Below are 20,937 nucleotides of genomic sequence, written 5' to 3'. Positions count from 1 at the left end.
GTTCATTAAACTCATCCTGTTGATTTACCAGGTTGCCTGGAGTAAGGCAGTAGGGGATTGGCAGACCAACACTGTGAAAGTAAATGCAAGGATCGTGGGGATGAACGCTTGAACAGGCTGGAATTGTGTTACCAGCAAATGCCAAGCCATGTGAAAATCCGTTCCACTGAGGCTAAGATATCTGATCTGGACCTGTGTAACCCTCTCACTTCTAGTCACCAGCTGCATGTCTTCAGTTGGTACCTGGTAAAGGAAGTTTCCTCACTGTGATTCAGATATACCATTATTGTACATGGGATAGGGGGAATTGGGGTGGTTTTCCTTGTCCATGAAATCAGGCATGCCTATGTAAGCAAAATAGAAAAGGGAAAAAAAAGTGTTATGTTATGATACACCAAACAAAGGAAAGATGTAAAGCATATTTGTGGCTGAACACGTATACTTTGGAAACCTTTCACACTATTATTTTAATTGATTGCCTAAACTCTCATTTTCCCCCCTAGAGCCTGAAGCAAACACAGTCATATCTTCATGCCCACTGTACAGATTAAGAAATGGAAGCATTGGGTTGAGAGAGTCCAGTGATGTAGGAAGCCAGTGATAACATCAAAGCTTGGCTGAGCATGTGAAGGCCACATTTCCATCAGTTAGACTCTACTGCCTCCTACAGGAGACACTAAGCCTACAGCTCCCTGAAATTGAGGTTCTTGGACAGATTCTACTGAAGTCATTCCAGATGTATGCCATCAGAATCTCTTGGGTTGACGCCAGAAATTCTCACTTAACAGATGCCTTCTATGTAATTCTTGAGCACATAACATCATGGGAACCACCTCTAAGTTGATAGAGGGACATTCAATGGTATGTGACTATTAAAAATGGTTCACTACGGGCTTACACTAGTCCCCATGTACATACCATCTTGTCTTGCATCAGGTAGTGTGTTTCCAACCTTACAGGCGGATCTTTTTCTCTGTTGCCTATCCTCTAATTTTGGATGCAATGATCAAGAGATCTATTTCAGCCTTTTGTTCTTCAAGGATATTGTCCTCGTAGCTTCTGCACAGTTACCCTGATGACATATTTGCTCTCATTGTCCTGAACATATTATCCTACATATCATTATATGTGTGCATAATTTCTATATGCCACATATATGTGTTACACCATGTATCCCTTTGAAACAATAGACAAATTTTTATCCTGAGGAAGTGAGGTGAAAGATTCTGACTGCCGAGACATGGAAGATGCTGGGGAGAAGCATGCAGTTCTCAGAATCCAGACTCTGCACCCTAATAGAAGTTGGACTTAAAGATCACATATCCAAAAGTGGATCTGTCCTGCTCTGTTTGTCCTCTTTGGGACCATCGTCCACCCCTGGTAAAGTCATTAGGATGCAGAAAGGCTCAACCTGTAATAGGAGAAACACATGTATTCTAGGGGTGGGGAAGAAGAGTTAAAACTATGAGCATGGGACTCTAAAGATGGCCGAACAGATAAAGGCAATTGCTGTGCAAGCTGACAGCCTGAGCTCAACCCCTGGAACCCATGGAGGAAGGAGAGGACACACATCTGGAAGTTGTCCTCTGATCTCCACCTGCATGTGTGGCACATGTGAATTGTGTCCACACACAGGCATCTCTCTCTCTCTCTCTGTCTCTCTCTCTCTCTCTCTCTCACACACACACACACATACACACACACACACAAATACACACACGAGAATAATAAAATAAAAATATGCACTTTGTGACTACAGAGTTACAAATTGCAGATAATTATTTAGTTGACAAGTATCTTTGTCTCCAATGAGCTTTTAAAAGCACAAACATGTTACATGTGACTCTCAGGTCACTCTCAACCTCACTGCCTCCAAAGAATGTATCAGCAAGAATTTGAAAAGAACCTTCGGGCTTTAGCAGAACACGAGAGGCAGTGGGGTATAGAAGGCACAGACCATCAGGCAGAAAGACTGTCAGTGGAGGTCTCCTCTGAGAAGACAGATCTTGTCAAGGTATTTCCTTTTGTCATTTGAAAAGAGTAAGCAGAACTAACTAATTCCAGAAGATTCTTTTATAAGATGGTTGCTACATAAAGTAACAGGAAGCTGTAGAGTCTAGACTATTGGGAAGAGATTGTGAGTGAGGAGGTTTACAGGATGACGTTCCAATGAGGAGTGTCTGTTAGTCAGAAAATGATAATTTAGAAGGAAAAAAAAATAAGATGTTAAGCCCCTAGATAGTTAAATCAGGGTATTGGACAATCCTAAAGATACCTATTAAATTGTAGGGCTTCAAAGGCTGCACAGGACAGAAGACATTCTTTTTTTCATGGTTGTTGAATATGTCTTTGAATTAAAAGGACTGACACCGGCTTTGTCCTCACACAAAGGAGTTAGGACATGCCTAGATTAACGATCTGAAATAAGACTAAAAAAGTAAGGTAATAACTTTTTACTTGGATCGATAAAAAAAGGGGGGGGGAGGTTCCTTACTTCATAGATATTCTTCTTCCATGGCTTTTGTGAAGTGGTCCATTTAAAAGAGATCTGATTTCATCAGATATCAAAGACATCAAAAGCACAGATGTGTTATGTAGAAGTGTGGGTGCCCAGGTGCGGAGGGGGAGGTGAGGGAGTAGATCCATGTACCTGTGAACACAGTAACACTTACTATACTTCATAGATAGTCTTTCCATTTCACAAGAGTATGTTCAGCTTTCCTAATTCATCACGGACAATGATTAGAAATTCTTGGGTGAGTAGGAACAATACTCTAATATCATGAGCTTACCTAGAAACCTCAATGTGTGGCTCAGATACACAAAGTACGGCACAGCCTTAAGTTTTAGCAAATGAAGAAAAGCAGTTTTAAAGGTAAACTCTGTATTTTCTTATATTTGTAGGATCAAAGCATCAAAAGAGGTCTTCCCTGTCCACGTGGGTAATCTCCAAAAGAATTAAAAATAGTAGAAGTAATAAACTGGTCCAAAGAAACACAAGGGATACATGACGCCTTCCTGCACACTCTTCTCCCCTTTACCGATTTTGTTTGTGTCAACAGTAATCAAATAACTTTTATGTCACCATCTTTTAGTTACAAACAGAGAGGGCTCAGGGGTTGGAAAATCAACTAAGTTGGAACTCATTCCAACTGGGAATCATTCATTGAAAGAAATCAAAGCCCTTCCCTACTGTGATTCCAGTTTAAGAACATGGACAAACACACACACACAGAAGAAAAAAATGCCCTCTGTGTTATGATGTCACGCATGGGGCAGTTCCTGGCCTGTGGTGGGGGCCAGGAGAGATGGTTTTGAGAAACAGATCAGTGAGTCCTATAAGCAAAGCTACACGTGCTTTCTTCTCTCTTGACAAAAATAAGGGTTGAACTCAGATGAATAATACAAATTACAGTACAGTCACATAACTTAATGCAGACTATTTAAACTGGTTATACCTGAAAATGCACATTTTTCCCCCTCCATCAAACTTCCTTGGCTAATGACAAAAAAATCTGTTAGGTGGTGGTGTGATTTTTGAAACCTATGGAATTTGAGATTTCTGTGTCTTAGATCCATATGAGATGGCAGTTCCACATGAGTCAAGCCTGCCTGAGCTCTGTCATGGATCCTAGCAATACATATTTTTCCAAAATGAGAAAAATGATACTGAGCCTAAGTAATTGAAACATTGATTTCACTGAACTCTAACTCACAATGATCCACTAAAAGACATTGAACCCCCAAAATGGAGAAAAATATTACCTTAATTACAAACCAAAGCCAGTGTGGTTTTGTTACTAGCCTAACACACACAGACACACAGACACACAGACACACAGACACAGACACAGACACACACACACACACACACACACACACACACACACACACACACACTTACATCTGGAACAAGAAACTGATGTATTCTGCCATTCACAGTCACCCTGGTAAGTCCCATAATGCCACACAGTGTCAAATGTACTGGAGTTTAAAGATGAGTCTCCAAAAGACATGGTGAACCTTGAGTTGTCATCCTTAACTGTAATCTACTAAGTGGTTGATTCTTACGGGAGAGTAGAAAAAGAGAAGTCAAGTTCATGGCCACTGAGTGATCCCAGGTTGGATTTCCTCTTTTACACTCTCCTAACCAATGCTGCCTCTTTAATTAGTAGGTTGAAATTCGGTGAGATAAACAAAAGTACATGAAACCTCCAGCTGTGGCTCACCAGATGCTTTGCACACTGCTAGCAGTGGCATCGGAACACTGAGTCAACGACCAAGAATCATGAAGTTTCCTTTCAGAGCCCTTTCCTATTAACTTGTAATGTCTCTCTGCTACTGTGGAGTCTGTCTGCACTCCTGATTTCTCAGGGTGCCTTGCCAACTGTTTTTCTCTCCCTATTAGTTTGGTGGAGGCTATCTTGAAAGGACTGCAGAGAATCAGAGCAGAGGACAGGGGGCAGCAGAATGCCCAGGGTTCTGTGGGTGGTCATGGCCTCAACATTCAAAGTTGGCATCTGAAAGAGTAGCCTCACCTCTGTCTCTCTGTGGGAGAGGCATCTGTGCTAAGATCCAAAATAAAGAAAGGCTTGTATGAGCCACATATAAAATGCACTCAAGGTTCTTGGCAATACCAATGAAAAATAAAGAAAACTACTAATTAATGTAGTTGATAAGGTTTTTAGACAAGGCAGCTAGGCAACACCACAGTTAGCAAAGTCGTAAGCAGAAATGGCAGTTTTATAAAATTCATATGAAATAGTTAAAACTGAATTAGTACAATTTAAATTGTTTTAAGGCAAGAGGAAAGAAAAGAAAAACCACAAAACCCCAAACCAACCAACCAAACAAACAAAAACAAAAACAAAAAACTATCACTGGGCAAAGATGGAAACAGTCTTGAGAGAGATTCAAAAAACAAGTGTACCTGCACTTTAAAATGAAACCCTGGACTCACAGTTGCTAGGAATGCTTCTTTAAAGATCTTGTGGTATCTCATGCAAACAACAGACAAAACAAAAACAAAAACCATTCCAAAACATGAAAAAAATCCCATTATCCACAAATTTAAATTCTGAAAAGGACCAGTAAATGCTGAGGATTCTTGTTTAGAAAAATGACGGATCACATTCAAATCACCAGCCATTTATCATCCCCCAGCCCCTTAACATGCACTCCAGGAACATGAGAAACAGGATTTTAGGGAGCCTCTGTGCACAATGACTTGTAGGCACCTGATGTCTTCACCTGTTTCCCACCATCTGTACATACGTTAGCTTGTTAGCTCTTTCCGACACACTAGGCATTGTTTATAGAGACAGAAGAAAATAACAAAACAACCAAACTATCCATACACTCCCCCCTCTTTGCAAAAATCCCTTCCAAACCAACTACTCACATCCATCAAACACAAAGTAATAAAAGAGTTACTTATACCCAAACCTGGTCAGTCCTTCCATTTCTGGAAACTTGCACACAAACTGAAGAAACCCACTCAGCCTTAAAAAGGTCGATCATTTTGCTGTCTACAGCTTCATCTCTGAGAGAGCTGGCTTCCTCCGTCCCTGTCTGCGCTCTCTCGCTCCCTCTGTGTGACTCTCTGCTTCTCTCGGGAGAGGAGAGGGTTCCCTTCCCCTTTCCTGTTTCTGCTGCTGGATGAAGGATGAATGCTAAATACACGATTCGAAGGGATTTTTTTTTTCCTTCTTCTTAGGTGAACAGTTGGAAATCTAAAAATCTTTCTCTTCTGAATGGCTTAATATGCCACTCACTCAACACGGAACGTTTGTATAAAGAGGCATAAATACAACCAAGAATTCCACTTAAAAAAGAAAAAAGAAAAAGAAAAAGAAAACAACCCTCCTCCCAGCCTATTCTGTTTACTTAACTATTAGCACTTACCCTGAGATGTGCCATAAATGCTCTATTCCAAATGTACAAAAGCCAACCACATCTCAACTGAGAATTGAACAGTTTTAATGTCTTCAAATCCATGCTCCTGCTCCAAGCCCTGACACAGGCAGTCACTGGCAGCGGTACAGTAGTTCTCAACAGCAGACATCTGATTCTTGACATTTAAAAATAACAATATTGGGGAAAGGGGGAGCCTTTTTAAAAAAATTAACTAAAACAGCTTGTGAGTGAGCACACAGCATCCATTGAGTGTATTGACTGGAATGTACAGTGATTACAAGTGAACCCTGGACAGCCACAGGTGAGACATACACAGACCCCTCACCTCTTACACAGTCCTGGCAAGGAGCTGCATTAAGTTCATGCTGAGTAAAACTCTCCAAAGGCAGAAGGCATTTTAGTATTGACGTTCTATTATCTAGTGAATACTTATTAACATTAATTAGTGAATTGATTCACCAATTAATATTAATGAGTGAATACTAATTTAGTTTTGAATCAAATTAGGGATTTTGCTTTTCCTTGCGCTGGTAGCCTAATTTCACATTCATGTTCTTTTATTGGCATGGACATATTGCAGGTCCAGGCACACATGAGTTTTGCAGACTAAGACAAATAATAAAATAAAACACACATTTATATCTATGTCTGAAACACATTATAGAACTGGACAGACCTGGGGTTAGCTGTTGGCTGCCCTGCATAATCTATATTCTTTGTGTCTCAGTTTTGTCTATAAAGCTAAAGGAAAAAAGAACTTCTTGGGAAGAAGGCAGGGAGGTGGGGAGGAGGCAAAGGGAAATAGAGGATGAATATGATCAGAGTTTGTTAGGAAAATGGATGAAAACACCTTAATCGACATCCATCTTTGAATGGGGAAGAGTTCTGAAAATAGTTAAAGCAAATATAGTATTTTTCAAAGTTGTTTTGTGTACTAAATGATATCTAGATGATTTCTAGCCCAGAGACTACATGAGAGGATTGAGCCTGGTGAATGGCAAGAATTCAGACTTCAAAGGGAAAAGACTCAGTTTTGACTCTTCCTATTGCTGTGTGCCCTTGGTAAAGTTATTCAACATAGTCTTCTAAGTCTATATTTTTTCCTCTGTGAAATGCCTTTCAAATTTTAAAGAACAAATTCAGTAGCATTTGAGAAGCATCTACTTTTGGCAAGCGTTTATGAATCGAGAGTTACCGGCCTTCCAACTCCTAGAAATTGCTCTGATTAGTACACCGAAATACTCAATTTATAAATTTGGAAGTGTGTAGAGAGATTACAGCCTTCTAGAACCAAGTATCTCATTCCCTAGTAGGTGAAGGAGGCTCAGGAATCTGAAAGGATGGCTCTAGCAATGTCACCGGTTAGTGGCAAACAGGGAAGAAAAGCCTAGTGTTCCTGGTGGAGTGAGCTTGTTGCTTGTTGCTCACTAGACCTTGTGATGGTGATGTTAAATATGACTAAATCTGGCTTTAAATCAGCAACTATAGTAATATTACTAGAAAACAAAACAAAACTACTATTTTTTTCCCTCTAAATTTGCTTCTAGGATGAATTTATACATGAAATTTTCCCACAAGAGCTGATGGGAGCTTGTTAATCTTATTTTCTGAGAATAGTTTCCACAGGATGTCGGATTCTTTGTCTCTCCTAGAACCAAGAGAATTGTTGGAACTCAGGTCTCAGGAGGCATTGCCTACTCTCCCCCTCTTCAGGAATAGTCAGTTTTTCTTGTAGCTTTCTTAAATGTATTATTTAAAAAAAAACTAGCCTATGGAAGGTTAATAATTTGAAAGTAGAGGTTTCTATTCACTGAAGTATGCGATCCACTGACATGACTGTATTAAATCCCACACTTTTATTTTGAACATTTCTTTCTGATGTTACTGAAAAATGCTCAAAACAATTATTTTGAAAATGTACTTCTTCTTCACTTTCCTACTTAGCTTTGGTATGGAGTAGAAATAAGCCCAAATTTCAGTCCTATAACTTCCAGGTCAAAGGTCAAAGTCCCTCACTATTTCAAATCCTTGGTTTCTTCTCTTATGAATAGTCTTACTGCATCCATCTTTAAGATGGAACATGTTCACCACAGTGCCCAGTACACAATGACTCTGTGGTTAATATCCATTTTCTTCTTCCTTTCTTTACCATTGCACACTTTACCACTTTTGAGATTTTGACTTTAAAAGGTATAAAAAAGAAAAGAAAAGCTGGGTGATGGTGGCGCACACCTTTAATCCCAGCACTCAGGAAGCAGAGCCAGGCGGATGTCTATGAGTTTGAAGCCAGCATGGTCTAAAAAGCGAGATCAAGGACAGGCACTGAAACTACACAGAGAAACCCTGTCTCAAAAAAACCAACCAACCAACCAACCAACCAACCAACCAAACAAACAAACCGAATTTCAGAGAGGAAGAACATAAACTATTATATAAATACAAGTGAGTGTTTTATTACTAACAATGGCTGGTGTTGGATCCACGGACAGCATCCTTCTTAAGTCTAATATTTCTAATTTCTCATATCCTACCACAACTTACAATAGCACAGGACATAACAGTCATTAGTCACAGAGCCTTCTCATAGAAAACATGCCCATTTCTAGGACACTTCTGTCTCCTTACTCAACCTTTCTTCAAGACAATTATTTTTTATTGGAGTACTTCACTTTCAATACTGGGTAAAATTAATGTGCTTAAATAATTTCTAAATCCTTAGCTTGCAGCCCTTAAAATGGTCATTTCTTTTGAAGAGACTAAGGTTCTAGACCCATTTCTGACACATGCTAACAGTGTAACCCATTAAGCCTTTATCTGAGTTAACTTTGTTTTCTATACTAATTGGGTCAGATGAAACTTTTAGCTTGAACATTATTAATAGTTCTTTGCAGGCATCTATGTATGTGTACCATGTGTGTGCTTGGTGCCTGCAGAGGTCAGAAGTGTGTGTCAGATCTCCTGGAACTGGAGTTACAGATGGTTGCAAACCACTATGTGGGTGCTGGGAACTGAACCTGAATCCTCTGCAAGAGCAGCCAGTGCTCTTAACCACTGAGAAATTTCTCTAGCTTCTTTTGATGTTTATTTAGATACAGAACAAACATACAGTAAACTAGACAATCCTACTTTTTAAGTAGGAAATACTAACATGTATTTGTGACATGGTCACTTCTTCTGAAGTTTGGGCATGGGCCCTGTCTTTGCTCAGGACTGCCAGCCTAGGATATTCTCAGGGCTCAGGATAGGTACTCCCAAGGAAGCTGTATTTATCATATAGAGTTTAATGAGGGAAAAATGACCACATTCTCACTGGAAGAATGTCTTCTTGTATTTCTTCAGAAGGAGAGAATGGAGATGATTATGGCATGCTGCTTTTAAGGTCTAGTAAAAACTTTCACTGAAGGATAGGAACATCAGGAAAGAAAGACAGAGATGCTCTGAAATTGGGGGAAAACCACGAGGGTCATTCTGCAGGGAGCATTGTGTCTCAGGAAGAACAATACTAGAGGGAGGGAAGAGGGAAGGGAGCTCTGCCTGCCCGTGCTGATATTTTTATCCAGGTGAATCTTGTTGAAGGCAGCTGGAGGCAGAAGGGGAACAGGAGCAGAAAGGGAAGAGCAGCCTGCCTTAGAGGCTGTGTGTGGGATTTACATGCTGACACTAATTGTATTTTATGCACTGATGTCTCCCCTTCACCCTCCTCTCCTCTGTTGTCCTGGGCTTCTGCAGCTGCGCCTATCAGGTCCCCAAACTGCCTCCTTCTGTCTCCACCTCTGCAGGGTACCATCCTGATGTTCTATGTCTTGGAAGCGGGGTGGGCTGGGAATAATCACTGCAATAAGGAAGATGTATGCACACTGCCTAATATCTTAAGAGAAGTGGGGGGAGCTGGTAGAATGTGCTTCCTTGACTTTTCCCAATAGCTGCCATTATTCACTGAAATAATAAATAATCTGCTCGAGTTCATATAGACAGTTCTGAATAGAGCCAAGATTAGAACCCAGGAGCAAAGACCACAACAGCAGAGTCAGGAGCAATTTCACAGCATCTATCATTGAACATAGATAGTACCTGTAGGTACTGGCAGGACCGCTCTTGCTGACATGCCTCGGACTTCACCATGGCCTGATCCATGTTCACCGAGGCTTTCTGGTAAACCTCTCGGGCTCTGCTCACGGTGAGAGTGGAGGACCAGGCACTCTTCTTCAGAAGAGGGGCATCCAGACTGACTGGCAGGTTAGCACAGGTGGAGCACTTGATGTCATTGTTACTCCGGGAGGCCTTCACCGCCTGCTCGCTGATGGTGTTGTAGGCTTCCATGAAGTACTGCGAAGCAGAGCGGTCAGGGCACCTGCCCATGGTCATCACACCCGATGGCGTGTGGTAGAGGCACATGTCGCCATCCAGGTTGTCATCTGAGCTCCACCAGCTGGGAGAAGTGGGGGAGGCATTGGAGGCATTGGATCTGGCCTTGGACTCTGAACGCCTCTCCTTGCTCTTGCTGCGCTTGCCATATCTCACAGTTTGCGACTCATCGGGGCTGGCTTTGCCCCCATTGACGCTGCCTTTGGATGGCCCCTCCAGGGAATGCGATTTGGTGAAGAGCTTCTGGACTGAGTGGACCAGGTGCCGGATGCGTCCGGGGCTGTCGCTGCGATGCTCCACAGCGGTGCGCTTGTACTGTAGCGTGTGGTAGCCATCCCGGCTGAGGGGCAGCTGCCTTTCAAACTGATCCAGCAGGTTGGCGGGGATGCGATTCGCCTTGGTGGCCAGTGTGCGTGGCACCAGGGCACTCTCCTCCTTCAGCTCCTGCTGCGAGGTGTAGTGCCTTCGTGGGAAGGTGCTGCTGGCCAGCGGGTCACTGAAGGGTCCCACACACTCGGCCTGGAAGGAATTCCGCTGGGTGTAGTAGGGATGGTCCGCAGGGTGGTGGTCCACGGGGCTTAGCAGGTACGGCTTGTGGTCTGAGTGGTGTGACAATGAGTCACAGGCCGATTCACAGGTGATCCCGTGGTGGTGGCTGCGGCTACCTGATAACCCTTTCATTGCTGACTGGAAGCAATTGCAGGGGTCATGGGAACCCCGTTAAGTTCCAGACCCGTCTTGGGCAAAGACCTATGGATAAAGAACAAGGCATAAAGTTAGCTCTTCCCTTGGTGGCTCCACACTACTGTTGGGTTTCTGAAGGACCCCAGGCTGTTCCTAAAAGTAGCTTTCGTGCATTATTGGAAAGGTCTCTCTCATCTTTGTAAGGGTGGAAAGAACTATGGGACAAGGAAACTGTGAAATGCAATCTTACTGTTGTTTTGTTTTCTGAGACTGATTCTTGCGGCACAGCCCAGGCTAGAGCGCTCAAATCCTGCCTCAGCCTGAGAGATGGGATCACGCTGGAGTACTAAAACGCTGGGCTGAAATCATTTCGAAGTTCTTTGACACTGTAACTCTGTTTTCCTTTATGACCCCAGAAGCTCAATGTATCTTTCCCTTGCTTTTCTTCTTTCCATGATTTAAAAAAAATATTTTATCATGTTTAGATGTGGGAGTAGGTATATAGGCACATACTGATGTCAGCTGAAACCAAAGGTAAGGCATCCTTTGGAGCTGGAGTTATAGGTGGTTGTGAGCTGCCCAAATTCAATCCTGGAAATTGCACTCAGCAGTATTCAGCCTCTGGCCCCAACTCTTTACATGTTAATCACAATGTAGCATATCTGAAGGGCTAGGTTTCTGTGGAAACCCTTCCTGGCACCATGGTAAAGACATAGTTATGTATTGTGATTTTACAGTGTCCATTCCCTAGGACCCACAGGATTGTTTCTGTCTCTCCCTGTTGAAGCTCCTTGCAGTTAATGCTTCCTGTTGTCAACAAGCTATGACTACAGGCACAAAGAAAGCATTCTGTAAGTGGGGGAATTAAAAAAAAAAAAACAAGCAAGATGAACAAAAGGAGCCTGTGGCACATTAAATCATTAGGCTATGAGTTTGTATCATTTTGTCTGTCATAACTTTCTATTTGAAACTCTGTAGAAATAATTATAGTACCCAAACATATTAATGTTAAATACAATTATGTATTTACATATTAATAGCATTAATGTTAAATACAAGCCCATATATTAATCAGCTGCAGATAGCAAGACAAATAGACCAGAGATATGGGGGAATTTGCCCATGTATTTCTGTTCTCAGAGAGCCAAGTGTCCTGTAAACAGAGTAAGGAAGGAAGTGTACTGGCTGAGTCTCATGTCATGTCTTCTGGTTGCCATGGTTTAGATCCTAAATAACTCTGAAGGTCAGTGTGTTGAGGGCTTGGCTGTTGGCCTGCAGTGTCATTGGCAGGTCATGGATACTTTGGTAGGTGGAGCTTCTGGGGAGGAAGTGAGGTCATTGGGAAATACTGTGATCTAGGCTCCTTCTAGCTCCTGCTCTTTTTCATTACTGGCTGCTGTGGGGATAAATAGGCTTCCTCCATCATACATCTCTACCACGATGTGCCACTCCATCACAGGTCCAAATCCACAGGGCTAAGTGAGCTAGCACCTCACCTCTCCAAGAACATGAGCCTAAACAAATCCTCTTTTATTAAGCTGATTTTCTTGGTTACTTTGCCACAGTGAAGGAGGGCCAACACACTGGTTGAAGGTTTTTGGCTAAATGTTCACAAGTGAAAGCAGAATGACCAGAGGTTGAAAGGCCCTTAGCCTTAAGAATCTGAATAGAAGACTCAAGATCAACTTAGTCTACAGGAGATTTAGCCCCTGCAGTTCTTGTAGTGGGAGCTCACACTGAGTTCATGTCTGAGCTCAGGATGTCCCCAAGCTCTGGAAACAGTCTTGTGGCTCCACCAGGGAGCTTTCTTTTCTTTTGACTTTAACACAGTGTGCTCTGCAGGACCCGAATGAGGTCATCCTGACAGTTTGCTTAAAACTTAAAAAAAAAAAAGAAGCTTCCTTCAGTATAAAAATTGTCATTTTAAGCATTGTTCTGGAAAGCCAATTCAAAAATGTCATTTCAGATTTTCAAAAATGGAAAGATAAATGGCTAATGAACATACAGGTCAGGCTAAAATGCACATACCTGGCTTCATGGAGAAAGACATGGACTTTAGAGAGGTCAAAGCTTGCCTTTTCCAGGGCATTTGCGAGCTCACGACAATGCTGACTGTCTATGTCTACGTCCTTTGAGGCTCCTCACCCATTCCTTTGTTTTCTGTCTGTTGCTGCTCAGGATTGAGCCTGCTGCCTTGAACATGTTGGTTAAGTGATCCCTCCCATGTCATGGCTTAAGAGTTCAAAACTACTGATGGGAATTTTTGACCATCGGTCTTTTGAGATTAGTTAGTTTACTAAATTAGGAAGACAGAGACTCAGTTCATCTATCCAATTTCAAGTACAGTGTAAATACTTAGTCACTGATAACGCATGCATGCAGGATTTCTGCAGGTGGTCCATAGTATGATTCAAGTAGCATCTGTTCAGTGACAATGTGGCCATACAGGGAAGACTCGGGGAGCTATTTCCCAGGCATGAAGGAATAAGCCGTGTCAGTGAGGCAGAAGATGGCAGGTGAGCTGTACTCTCAAACTCTTAGATTTTTACTTCTGCCTTGTCATGGATCCTGAGTTCTACCTGCCTAGAAGTTAAAGTCTGGGAACTTTTTCTGGCCCAAAGGATGTCTACACAAAGATGGTATGTCTGGAGGAGGGAGGGAGGGAGGGAGGGAGAGACAGAGAGAGAGAGAGAGAGAGAGAGAGAGAGAGAGAGAGAGAGAGGGAGAGAGAGAGAGAGAGAGAGACAGAGAGGCAGAGACAGACAGAGCGACCCAAAGACACAGAAAGGAACTCAAGATTTATGATAGACATGGGTCAGGAAGGGCCTATAAATAAAATCTTCTACTGAAGAGACGCTACTAACAGTGGAAATCCTGGGACAATCTTCCTATGAACCTGTAATGATGGTAGCAGTGGACTACAGCAGGAAAGGATCTATAGGGGTTAAATATATGTCTTTAGCAAAGCTACAGCACAAGCTAACTTATGATAAAGCTTTTGTCTATTAACCAGATTTCATGGAGGGCAGCTTTGTTTTTTTTAAATATGGACTTAACTTTAAAGATAGAGCTAAGAAAATAGCTAGCTGGTAGAGTGCTTGCTGAGCATGAGAGACACCTTGGGTATATTCTCCAGTACCATGCTAAATATATAAATATAAATAAATAAGTTAAAAAGAGGATAGTCCTGGAGGCTTATACTCACATAATTACATTTCAGGACTATACTGAATTGGTTCTCAACATAAAAAGTAACACGAGATGAGGGTTTGAAGCTGCTATATCTTGGGTAGATAATTTGTACAAATGAAATGTGAAATTGTCAAGAGTTGAAAACATGGATTTATTCTAAAATGTTCAATAATATTTGAACCAGGTATTCAATAATCATCTTAATGTGTGACCAACATTTTATGGAATATGATAGTACCTGAGGACAGGCAGAGAAAGTGGAGTGTTTTTACGACCCTCAATGATGAATTATGCTACATGATGTAGCTAATGATAATTTATGTAAATTAAACATATACAGTATGGTATTTACTAAACTTTAAGTGGGTTATTTTAATCACAGTGACAAGCACCTAAACCTTCCAAGAGGCTAGCAAATTTTATCAGGGCTGATTACAGTCACTCAAGTGACTGCTTGTGAAGGGACATTAAGCTTGTAGTCATTTTCTCTCTATTTCGGGGGTTTTCAACCTGTGGGTCATGACCCTCACAGGGGTTGTATATCAAATGTCCTACATATCAGATATTTACATTACGATTCATAACAGTAGTAAAATTATAGTTATGAGGTAGCAATGAAATAATTTTACATTTGGGGGAGGTCACCACAGCCTGAAGAATGGTATTAAAGAGTCGCAGCATTAGGAAGGTTGAGAATCTCTGCTTTATGCCAAGGTAAGTAAGATCATAATAATGGTACTGCACTCTCATAAATGCTTTAAAATGCTAAATCTCTTTTTCTGGTCAAAGTCAAGAGATTATCAGCTTGGCTTTCCCTGTAGAAGATCTTACACTGTCTTTTATCCTCTTTCTATTTTAAAAGGAAAATAGATAAATTTGTGGTTAGAAATTACAGCAGCACAGCTGGGCAGTGGTGGCGCATACCTTTAATCCCAGCACTTGGGAAGTAGAGCCAGGAGGATCTCTGAGTTCGAGGCCAGCCTGGTCTACAGAGTGAGATCCAGGACAGGCACCAAAACTACACAGAGAAACCCTGTCTTGAACCCCCACGCCCCCGCCAAAAAAAAAAAAAAAAAAAAAAGAAATTACAGAAGCACACTTGGCTACTTCCTGTTGAGTGAGACAGATGATATAACACCCTAATGTCATTGACTGTGGATAGATACTTGTGGCTGACACCTACCATGGAGATGTTGAGTTCTCTTTTCTCATGCTTCATACCCTCCCTTTTCTAGCACACCTCTCTCCATGACTCCTGTTTATTACCCTTCTAATTGATGTTTATAAGTGGCATCCATGGGCACCACTATCTCCTACCTGTGGTGTGGCCATCAGCATCAGTATAAAGCATTAACTGAGCATTGCTCATGTACAAAATCTAGGGCTTGCTGCTGCAAACATGACAGAATGCATTCAGAGAATCCTTCTGGCTGAAGGGGGTTAGGATTCACTCAGAAAGACACGAGGCATGAGAAAAGCTAACTCACGACTCTCCTCATTTAACGATAGTGGTTTGAATGAGGTTTCAATTGGCTGTAACAATTTCTGAAAATAGAAAGGAGAAGCTGCCTCTTTAGCCTTTCTCACTGAGCAAGGCTGTGGAGTGTGGTCAACATGTCTCCGTGAAGGGTTTCTATGGCTACAGTGATTGCATCTAATTCTTTCTTGTTCACTATGACTTCAAAAATTATTCTTTGTTGTTCTCTAGGTTCAATTTTGCCATCAGATCCTGTGTCTTGGTGCTTGGCTTGGAGAATTTGTTGCTACTGGTGGCCGTGAGATGAGCTTACTGTGACAGGCACACTGCTTTTCACTGAGCGGAAGTATTGCTGCACAGATGATGGCTGAAGCAAGAACGAGTGAGCACCGCAAAGGAAAATCCTAGGTAGATAATTTATGAGAACCAACGAAACCAACCAACCAACTACACAGTAGAAGATGCTGACAGGGGAAAATGTCCCTCCAAAGCAGGTGATTCCTCACTTCCTTTTACTTCATTTTGATTGCTGTGCATGTCTTTATTTAGAGCTGCTTGTTTTGATTTTTCTTCTACATGCAGAGAAGAGTCAACTGAAGGCCTTTTGCCATCTTACTTAGTGAGGGCTGGCAGGCATTCCGCCACAAACAATGCAGGAGTCCTGCCTCGGAGAACAGAGAGTGTCACGCTCTGGTTGAGGAAGGCAATGGGAAGAGGCAATCTTTATGAATTCTTTCAGGGTCAACCTACCATTTTGGCTTTCTTCCATCTATCTGCCTGTGACTTTCTTATACCAGATTATCATATTGAAATGAGAAGAAATAAAAGATTATCATATCAAAAAGAACAGCCTCATCTTTGACTAATGACCACACTTCCCAGTGTCCCTTGATGAGCATAGGTGACTAATTCTGACTAATGGACTCTAAGTGCCAATGTTTCTGGGAAGATGTCAAAAGTGAAGTTCTCTTTCATCCTTCCTCTGACTGGAGCACAGACCGGGCTGGCTAAGCTGTGGACTTAAACCGTGGTATATGAATACCACCCATTGAGTGTGGGTGGAATACAAAATAAAGGTTCTGGTCCCTGCAGAGTGCCATATCCCCCAGTGTCTTGTTTCTGTGAGAGCAAACAGACTTCTACTTGGTTTGCACCACTGCTCCACCTCCTGGGGAACTTCTGAATGAGATGGAGTATCTGAGGCCCAGTCATAGAGGCCATGAAAGCTATGCCGTGATGTAGAACCATACCTTGCAGGTGACAGCACTCACTTGAAGATTTAAATGAGCTAGGGGCACGATCATAGGTGTGCTAAAGATTTTTGTGCTTATTCCTAGAGAATAAATTTAAGGTAGGGGGAACAAGAAGGTCCAAGGGAGCAATTATTTCATGACAGAAGAATGAAAGGGAGGAAGGAACACACTAAGGGAGGAGCATGGTGATGTCCTGGCTAGCAGGGTAGTTCCCCAATTCCTGGTCTCTCAGCCAAATAGGGATGTTCCTACCATAGCCTGAACACATCCTATACCTCTTCTAGAAAGAACAAAATACTCCAGGTGGAGGATCCAGCTTTCTCTAGCAATTTTTTCCATCTACTTAAAATAAAACCTGGTTCTATGGGCAGCCTCCAATCCTGTGAACTAAAGAAGCCTCTTCTTAAAAGCAGTACCCAGACTGACATATTTCATTATAGTAATAAAGATGGAATTGTATACTTAAAGGCATACAGACATGAGTGGAGCACCTTTGAGTACACACTGTGTGAAATACTCCAATTATGTTATTCAAGGCATAATGCTGAGCCATTTTATACAAGGCAGAATGTACTTTGGCTTTTCATTAACATTAATTGCTATCCTAATCACCTATGGTTTGATTTTGTGAATACTTCTTTGAATCAGGGGCATTTACTCTCAAAAAGATTTGGCATTGGACAAAAGAACAAAACAAATAGCCGAAACCATCTCCAGTTTAGTCACAGTGGGCACCAAATCACAGTCGCCTCGCTGAGCTTGCAAAAGGCAGTTTTGCAACAGCTTTTAAGAATCAAATGGTGGGGACAAGTCCTTGAGAAAGGCTGGTGGGCCACTGTTAATACTGCTATAGCCTTGCTGCGGTTTGGGAAAAACACCACAGAGTTTAGCAGAAGATTTTTAGGTGGAGACAACTAAGGTCGCAAATTGTAATATGCCACATGCATTTGAGATACAGAGGTAATGATGGCTGCCTTTACTCTGAGGAAACCAGGGGGCATACTCTTTGTGGGACTGTTTTTACTGGCTTTCCAGGGTTGATTGTCTCAGCTAAGTCTTACAGATGGATGCCCTGGGGAGTGAGACAAGAGAGGGTGATCACCTTGATCTGCAATGGTCAACAAATGCTCTTTTCAGGGGTACTATACAGAGGGGAATGTCTTATCTTTTGGGGTACAGCTGCTTCAGAATATTGACAGGGAAGACTAAAAACCATCAGCATCTACTAAAAAAGGGGAGAAACACTTGCAAGCTACTGCCTCATCAAGAACAAACAGAGAACAATGACAGATTAGAGCTGTGCAACAGGATACAAGCCAGCTGCGATGGAAGATGGGAAAATTGGAGACAATGACAGTTAAAAGCAATGCAACAATGCAACTTGGAAAATAGCCTCTGATAAAAATGGAGTTATTTTTGTCTGTATTTCTCATAACTAGCTAAAGAGTCTGGTGAGCATGTGCTGGCATATTCGAGACAAGCAACTTCACTGTTAGCACACACACACACACACACACACACACACACACACACACACACACCTCTGAATCATGTTTCCTTTTACTATCTCCTCTTTTAAATGCATCTGCTTGTCTTACCGAGTTTGTAACGCAATTCTACTTTTCTGAGCTCCGAGGCCTCAAAGTGCCTGCAAGTGTGGTCCTTTTGTGATAGTCGTTCAGTCAGCAGCTGCACTTGGGAATTTTTCTCCCACCCACAGCATCTGCTGAGGACACCCTGACTGGGTCTGCTGAGGCAATCACCATGTTTTCTGAGCTGACTGGGCAGTTTGAAAACCACACTCAGGGACTTTGTGCTTAATTGAGGGAGCCAGATGTTTCCTCTAGGGAATCAAATGGAAATATCCCAAGTCAGTGGACCTTTGTGAGCTTAGGCAAGGTCAAGGAAAGGAACATCTACATGGGCACCATAGGATGGAAGAGTTATCCATTTAAGCTACAGGACAGTGAGCCACTGGGTCTGCAGAAGGAGAGAGTATAAAGAGAGGAATCAGTCTAGAATCTATGTAGCCCTGGGGATAAAGAATAGAAAAAATTGTCTCCCAAATCTCTTTGGTCAAGGCAGTCAGTTCTCTGCCCAGTGTAGCTGAGATCTTGTAGCAGTTTGTGGCAGAATCATGGTAGCCCAAGAAAGCTTATATTACGCACATAAAGGGAAGCCCTCTTCAAAGTTGGGGTAACTGCAAGCATACCAGAGCCACGGTCAACAGTCTGCATTCAAGTGGGTACAATGTGGCTTCACACAAACCTATTTATTGAGTGTGGCGCATTATGGACACTCATTCAGGTTTTATATCCACTCTTGGAAAATGCTCATTGTTGGCCTCACTCCATGACAAGGAGATGGCAAGATGCTATGGAGGAGATGACAAGGGCAGCCATTCTCAGCTTCTTCTCACTTTCTTCCAGTGAGTTTGGCTTCCCTGGCTTCTACAGTGGTTAATGTTAGTGCAGATTAGACTTCTGACTCCTGAAACTCCATTCCTTCCTTCTGTTTCCATCATCAGGGAATTTTCATAGCACTCCACTTTTAACCTTTGCTTGTCAAACAACTCAGCTTCTTTTTCACTTTTTTTCACCTTGGTTACAATGTTTCTTCTCTTGAGGATTCATACACCCAATCTTAAAATTTCAACAAACAAATTCATCTCCACTAAACATTCTAGAAACATGTTGTATAGGTAGAGAAGGAGTTTGTTTCTGGATTAAAGTCCTAGGATCGAAGTTCTGACAGACAGAAGTAGCCAGTGAGGCTTCAGTCTATATGTCATTTCAGATTTCTGGCACGGAACCACATCAAACACACATAACTCAAATTATGAATTAAGAAACTACTATTTGCATAGTGTGCACTGAGCACTGTGAAAAGAATTGAGGTTCTTAACATTGCATTTTCAACATCCCCTCTTCCATTTTTTTCTCATATTCCTTCACTCTTATTCTTCCTGTCTCTGCCAGCTCTCATGGTAGGTTCTTCTACTTCCTCATCTCTTTCCTCTTCTAGAGGAGGCACAGCAGGTCACACATCCTGTCATCTCTTCTGCTCTATGATGTACTTTCCTGATTCTGGAGAACAGAAGCCAGAGGGGGACGTCCTCATCTTTCTTGTACTTCCACACAGGCTGCCAAACATCCCTGCGGGTAGAACTAGTACCAAGTCTCAACTCTAGTCTCAAGGCCTATTACGAATACTATCTGGATTATTCTGTTACAGATATTCTAGATCCTTGAACCCAAATCAATTTGTGAGTTCATGGCTGGAAAAAGAACCACTAAAAGCTAACTGAGTAAAAAGGATTGGGGTTTGTGCCTCTAGTAATCATCTAGCAAGAGGACATGTTGAGCTTCATATCAGCACATTCTGCCTTACATGTATGATTTCACAGCTAATTATTAAATAATCCTATATGGTAGGAACTCTAGTACTCCATACTTACCCAAGGAGGATGTATTCTAAGACCCCTGATAGATGCCTGGAATCTTTGACAGAACTGAACCCTGGATAGGCTCTAGTTTCTCCTATACACTCTTATATAAGTTTAACTTAGAAATTGGGAACAATATGAAACCAGCAACCATAAAGTACTATTGTTATTAGTAACTTCAGTATATGACTCTTTTTCCTTTAATTGTTATATCAATAATGTTCATCTTTTCACCTACAGGAAAATCCTTCTTTTTGGCAAATCTAGATTGCCAGTATTTCTACTCTTTCTCTTTAGGGAATTATTAAAACATATAAAAAAGGTTGCGGTTACTGGGATAACTCAAGATCCAATCAGATATCCGAGACAGCTACTAAGTGACTAGCAGTCAGGTAGTGCATACAATGTGGATACACTGGATAGAAGGATAACTCACACACTAGGTGGGATGAAGCAGGCAAGAAATTTCAGTGTATCATTCAGGAAAGCAAACAGGATTTAAAACTCACGAATTGTTCATTTTTGAGAACTTCACTCACTATTTCAGGCAGCTGACTGTGTAAGGGGTGGTTATTGTGCTCTTCGGATAAAGAAATAAACTTTCA

General features: G+C 41.8%; 1 protein-coding gene across 14 annotated transcripts in view; it reads right to left on the bottom strand.

The window, feature by feature from the left end:
- Window positions 1–20,937, bottom strand: part of Dlgap1 (DLG associated protein 1) — an 826,029-nt gene that overhangs the window by 304,807 nt on the left and 500,285 nt on the right. For 8 of the 14 annotated variants that reach the window (XM_036172827.1, XM_036172826.1, XM_036172832.1 and 5 more), the window contains one exon: window positions 9,988–11,031. In XM_036172827.1, coding sequence (XP_036028720.1) covers window positions 9,988–10,962 — 975 coding nt within the window. In that variant the 5' untranslated portion in view covers window positions 10,963–11,031. Of the gene's footprint in view, window positions 1–5,439; window positions 5,701–5,904; window positions 6,041–9,987; window positions 11,032–20,937 lie in introns of those variants that run through there. The other 6 variants (XM_036172835.1, XM_036172838.1, XM_036172843.1 and 3 more) reach the window with 5 other exon arrangements.

The sequence above is a fragment of the Onychomys torridus genome, chromosome 23, assembly GCF_903995425.1.
Source record: "Onychomys torridus chromosome 23, mOncTor1.1, whole genome shotgun sequence".
Taxonomy (NCBI): domain Eukaryota; kingdom Metazoa; phylum Chordata; class Mammalia; order Rodentia; family Cricetidae; genus Onychomys; species Onychomys torridus.
Note: the sequence above shows the minus strand (reverse complement) of the source record. Positions and strands in the feature narration are given on the sequence as shown.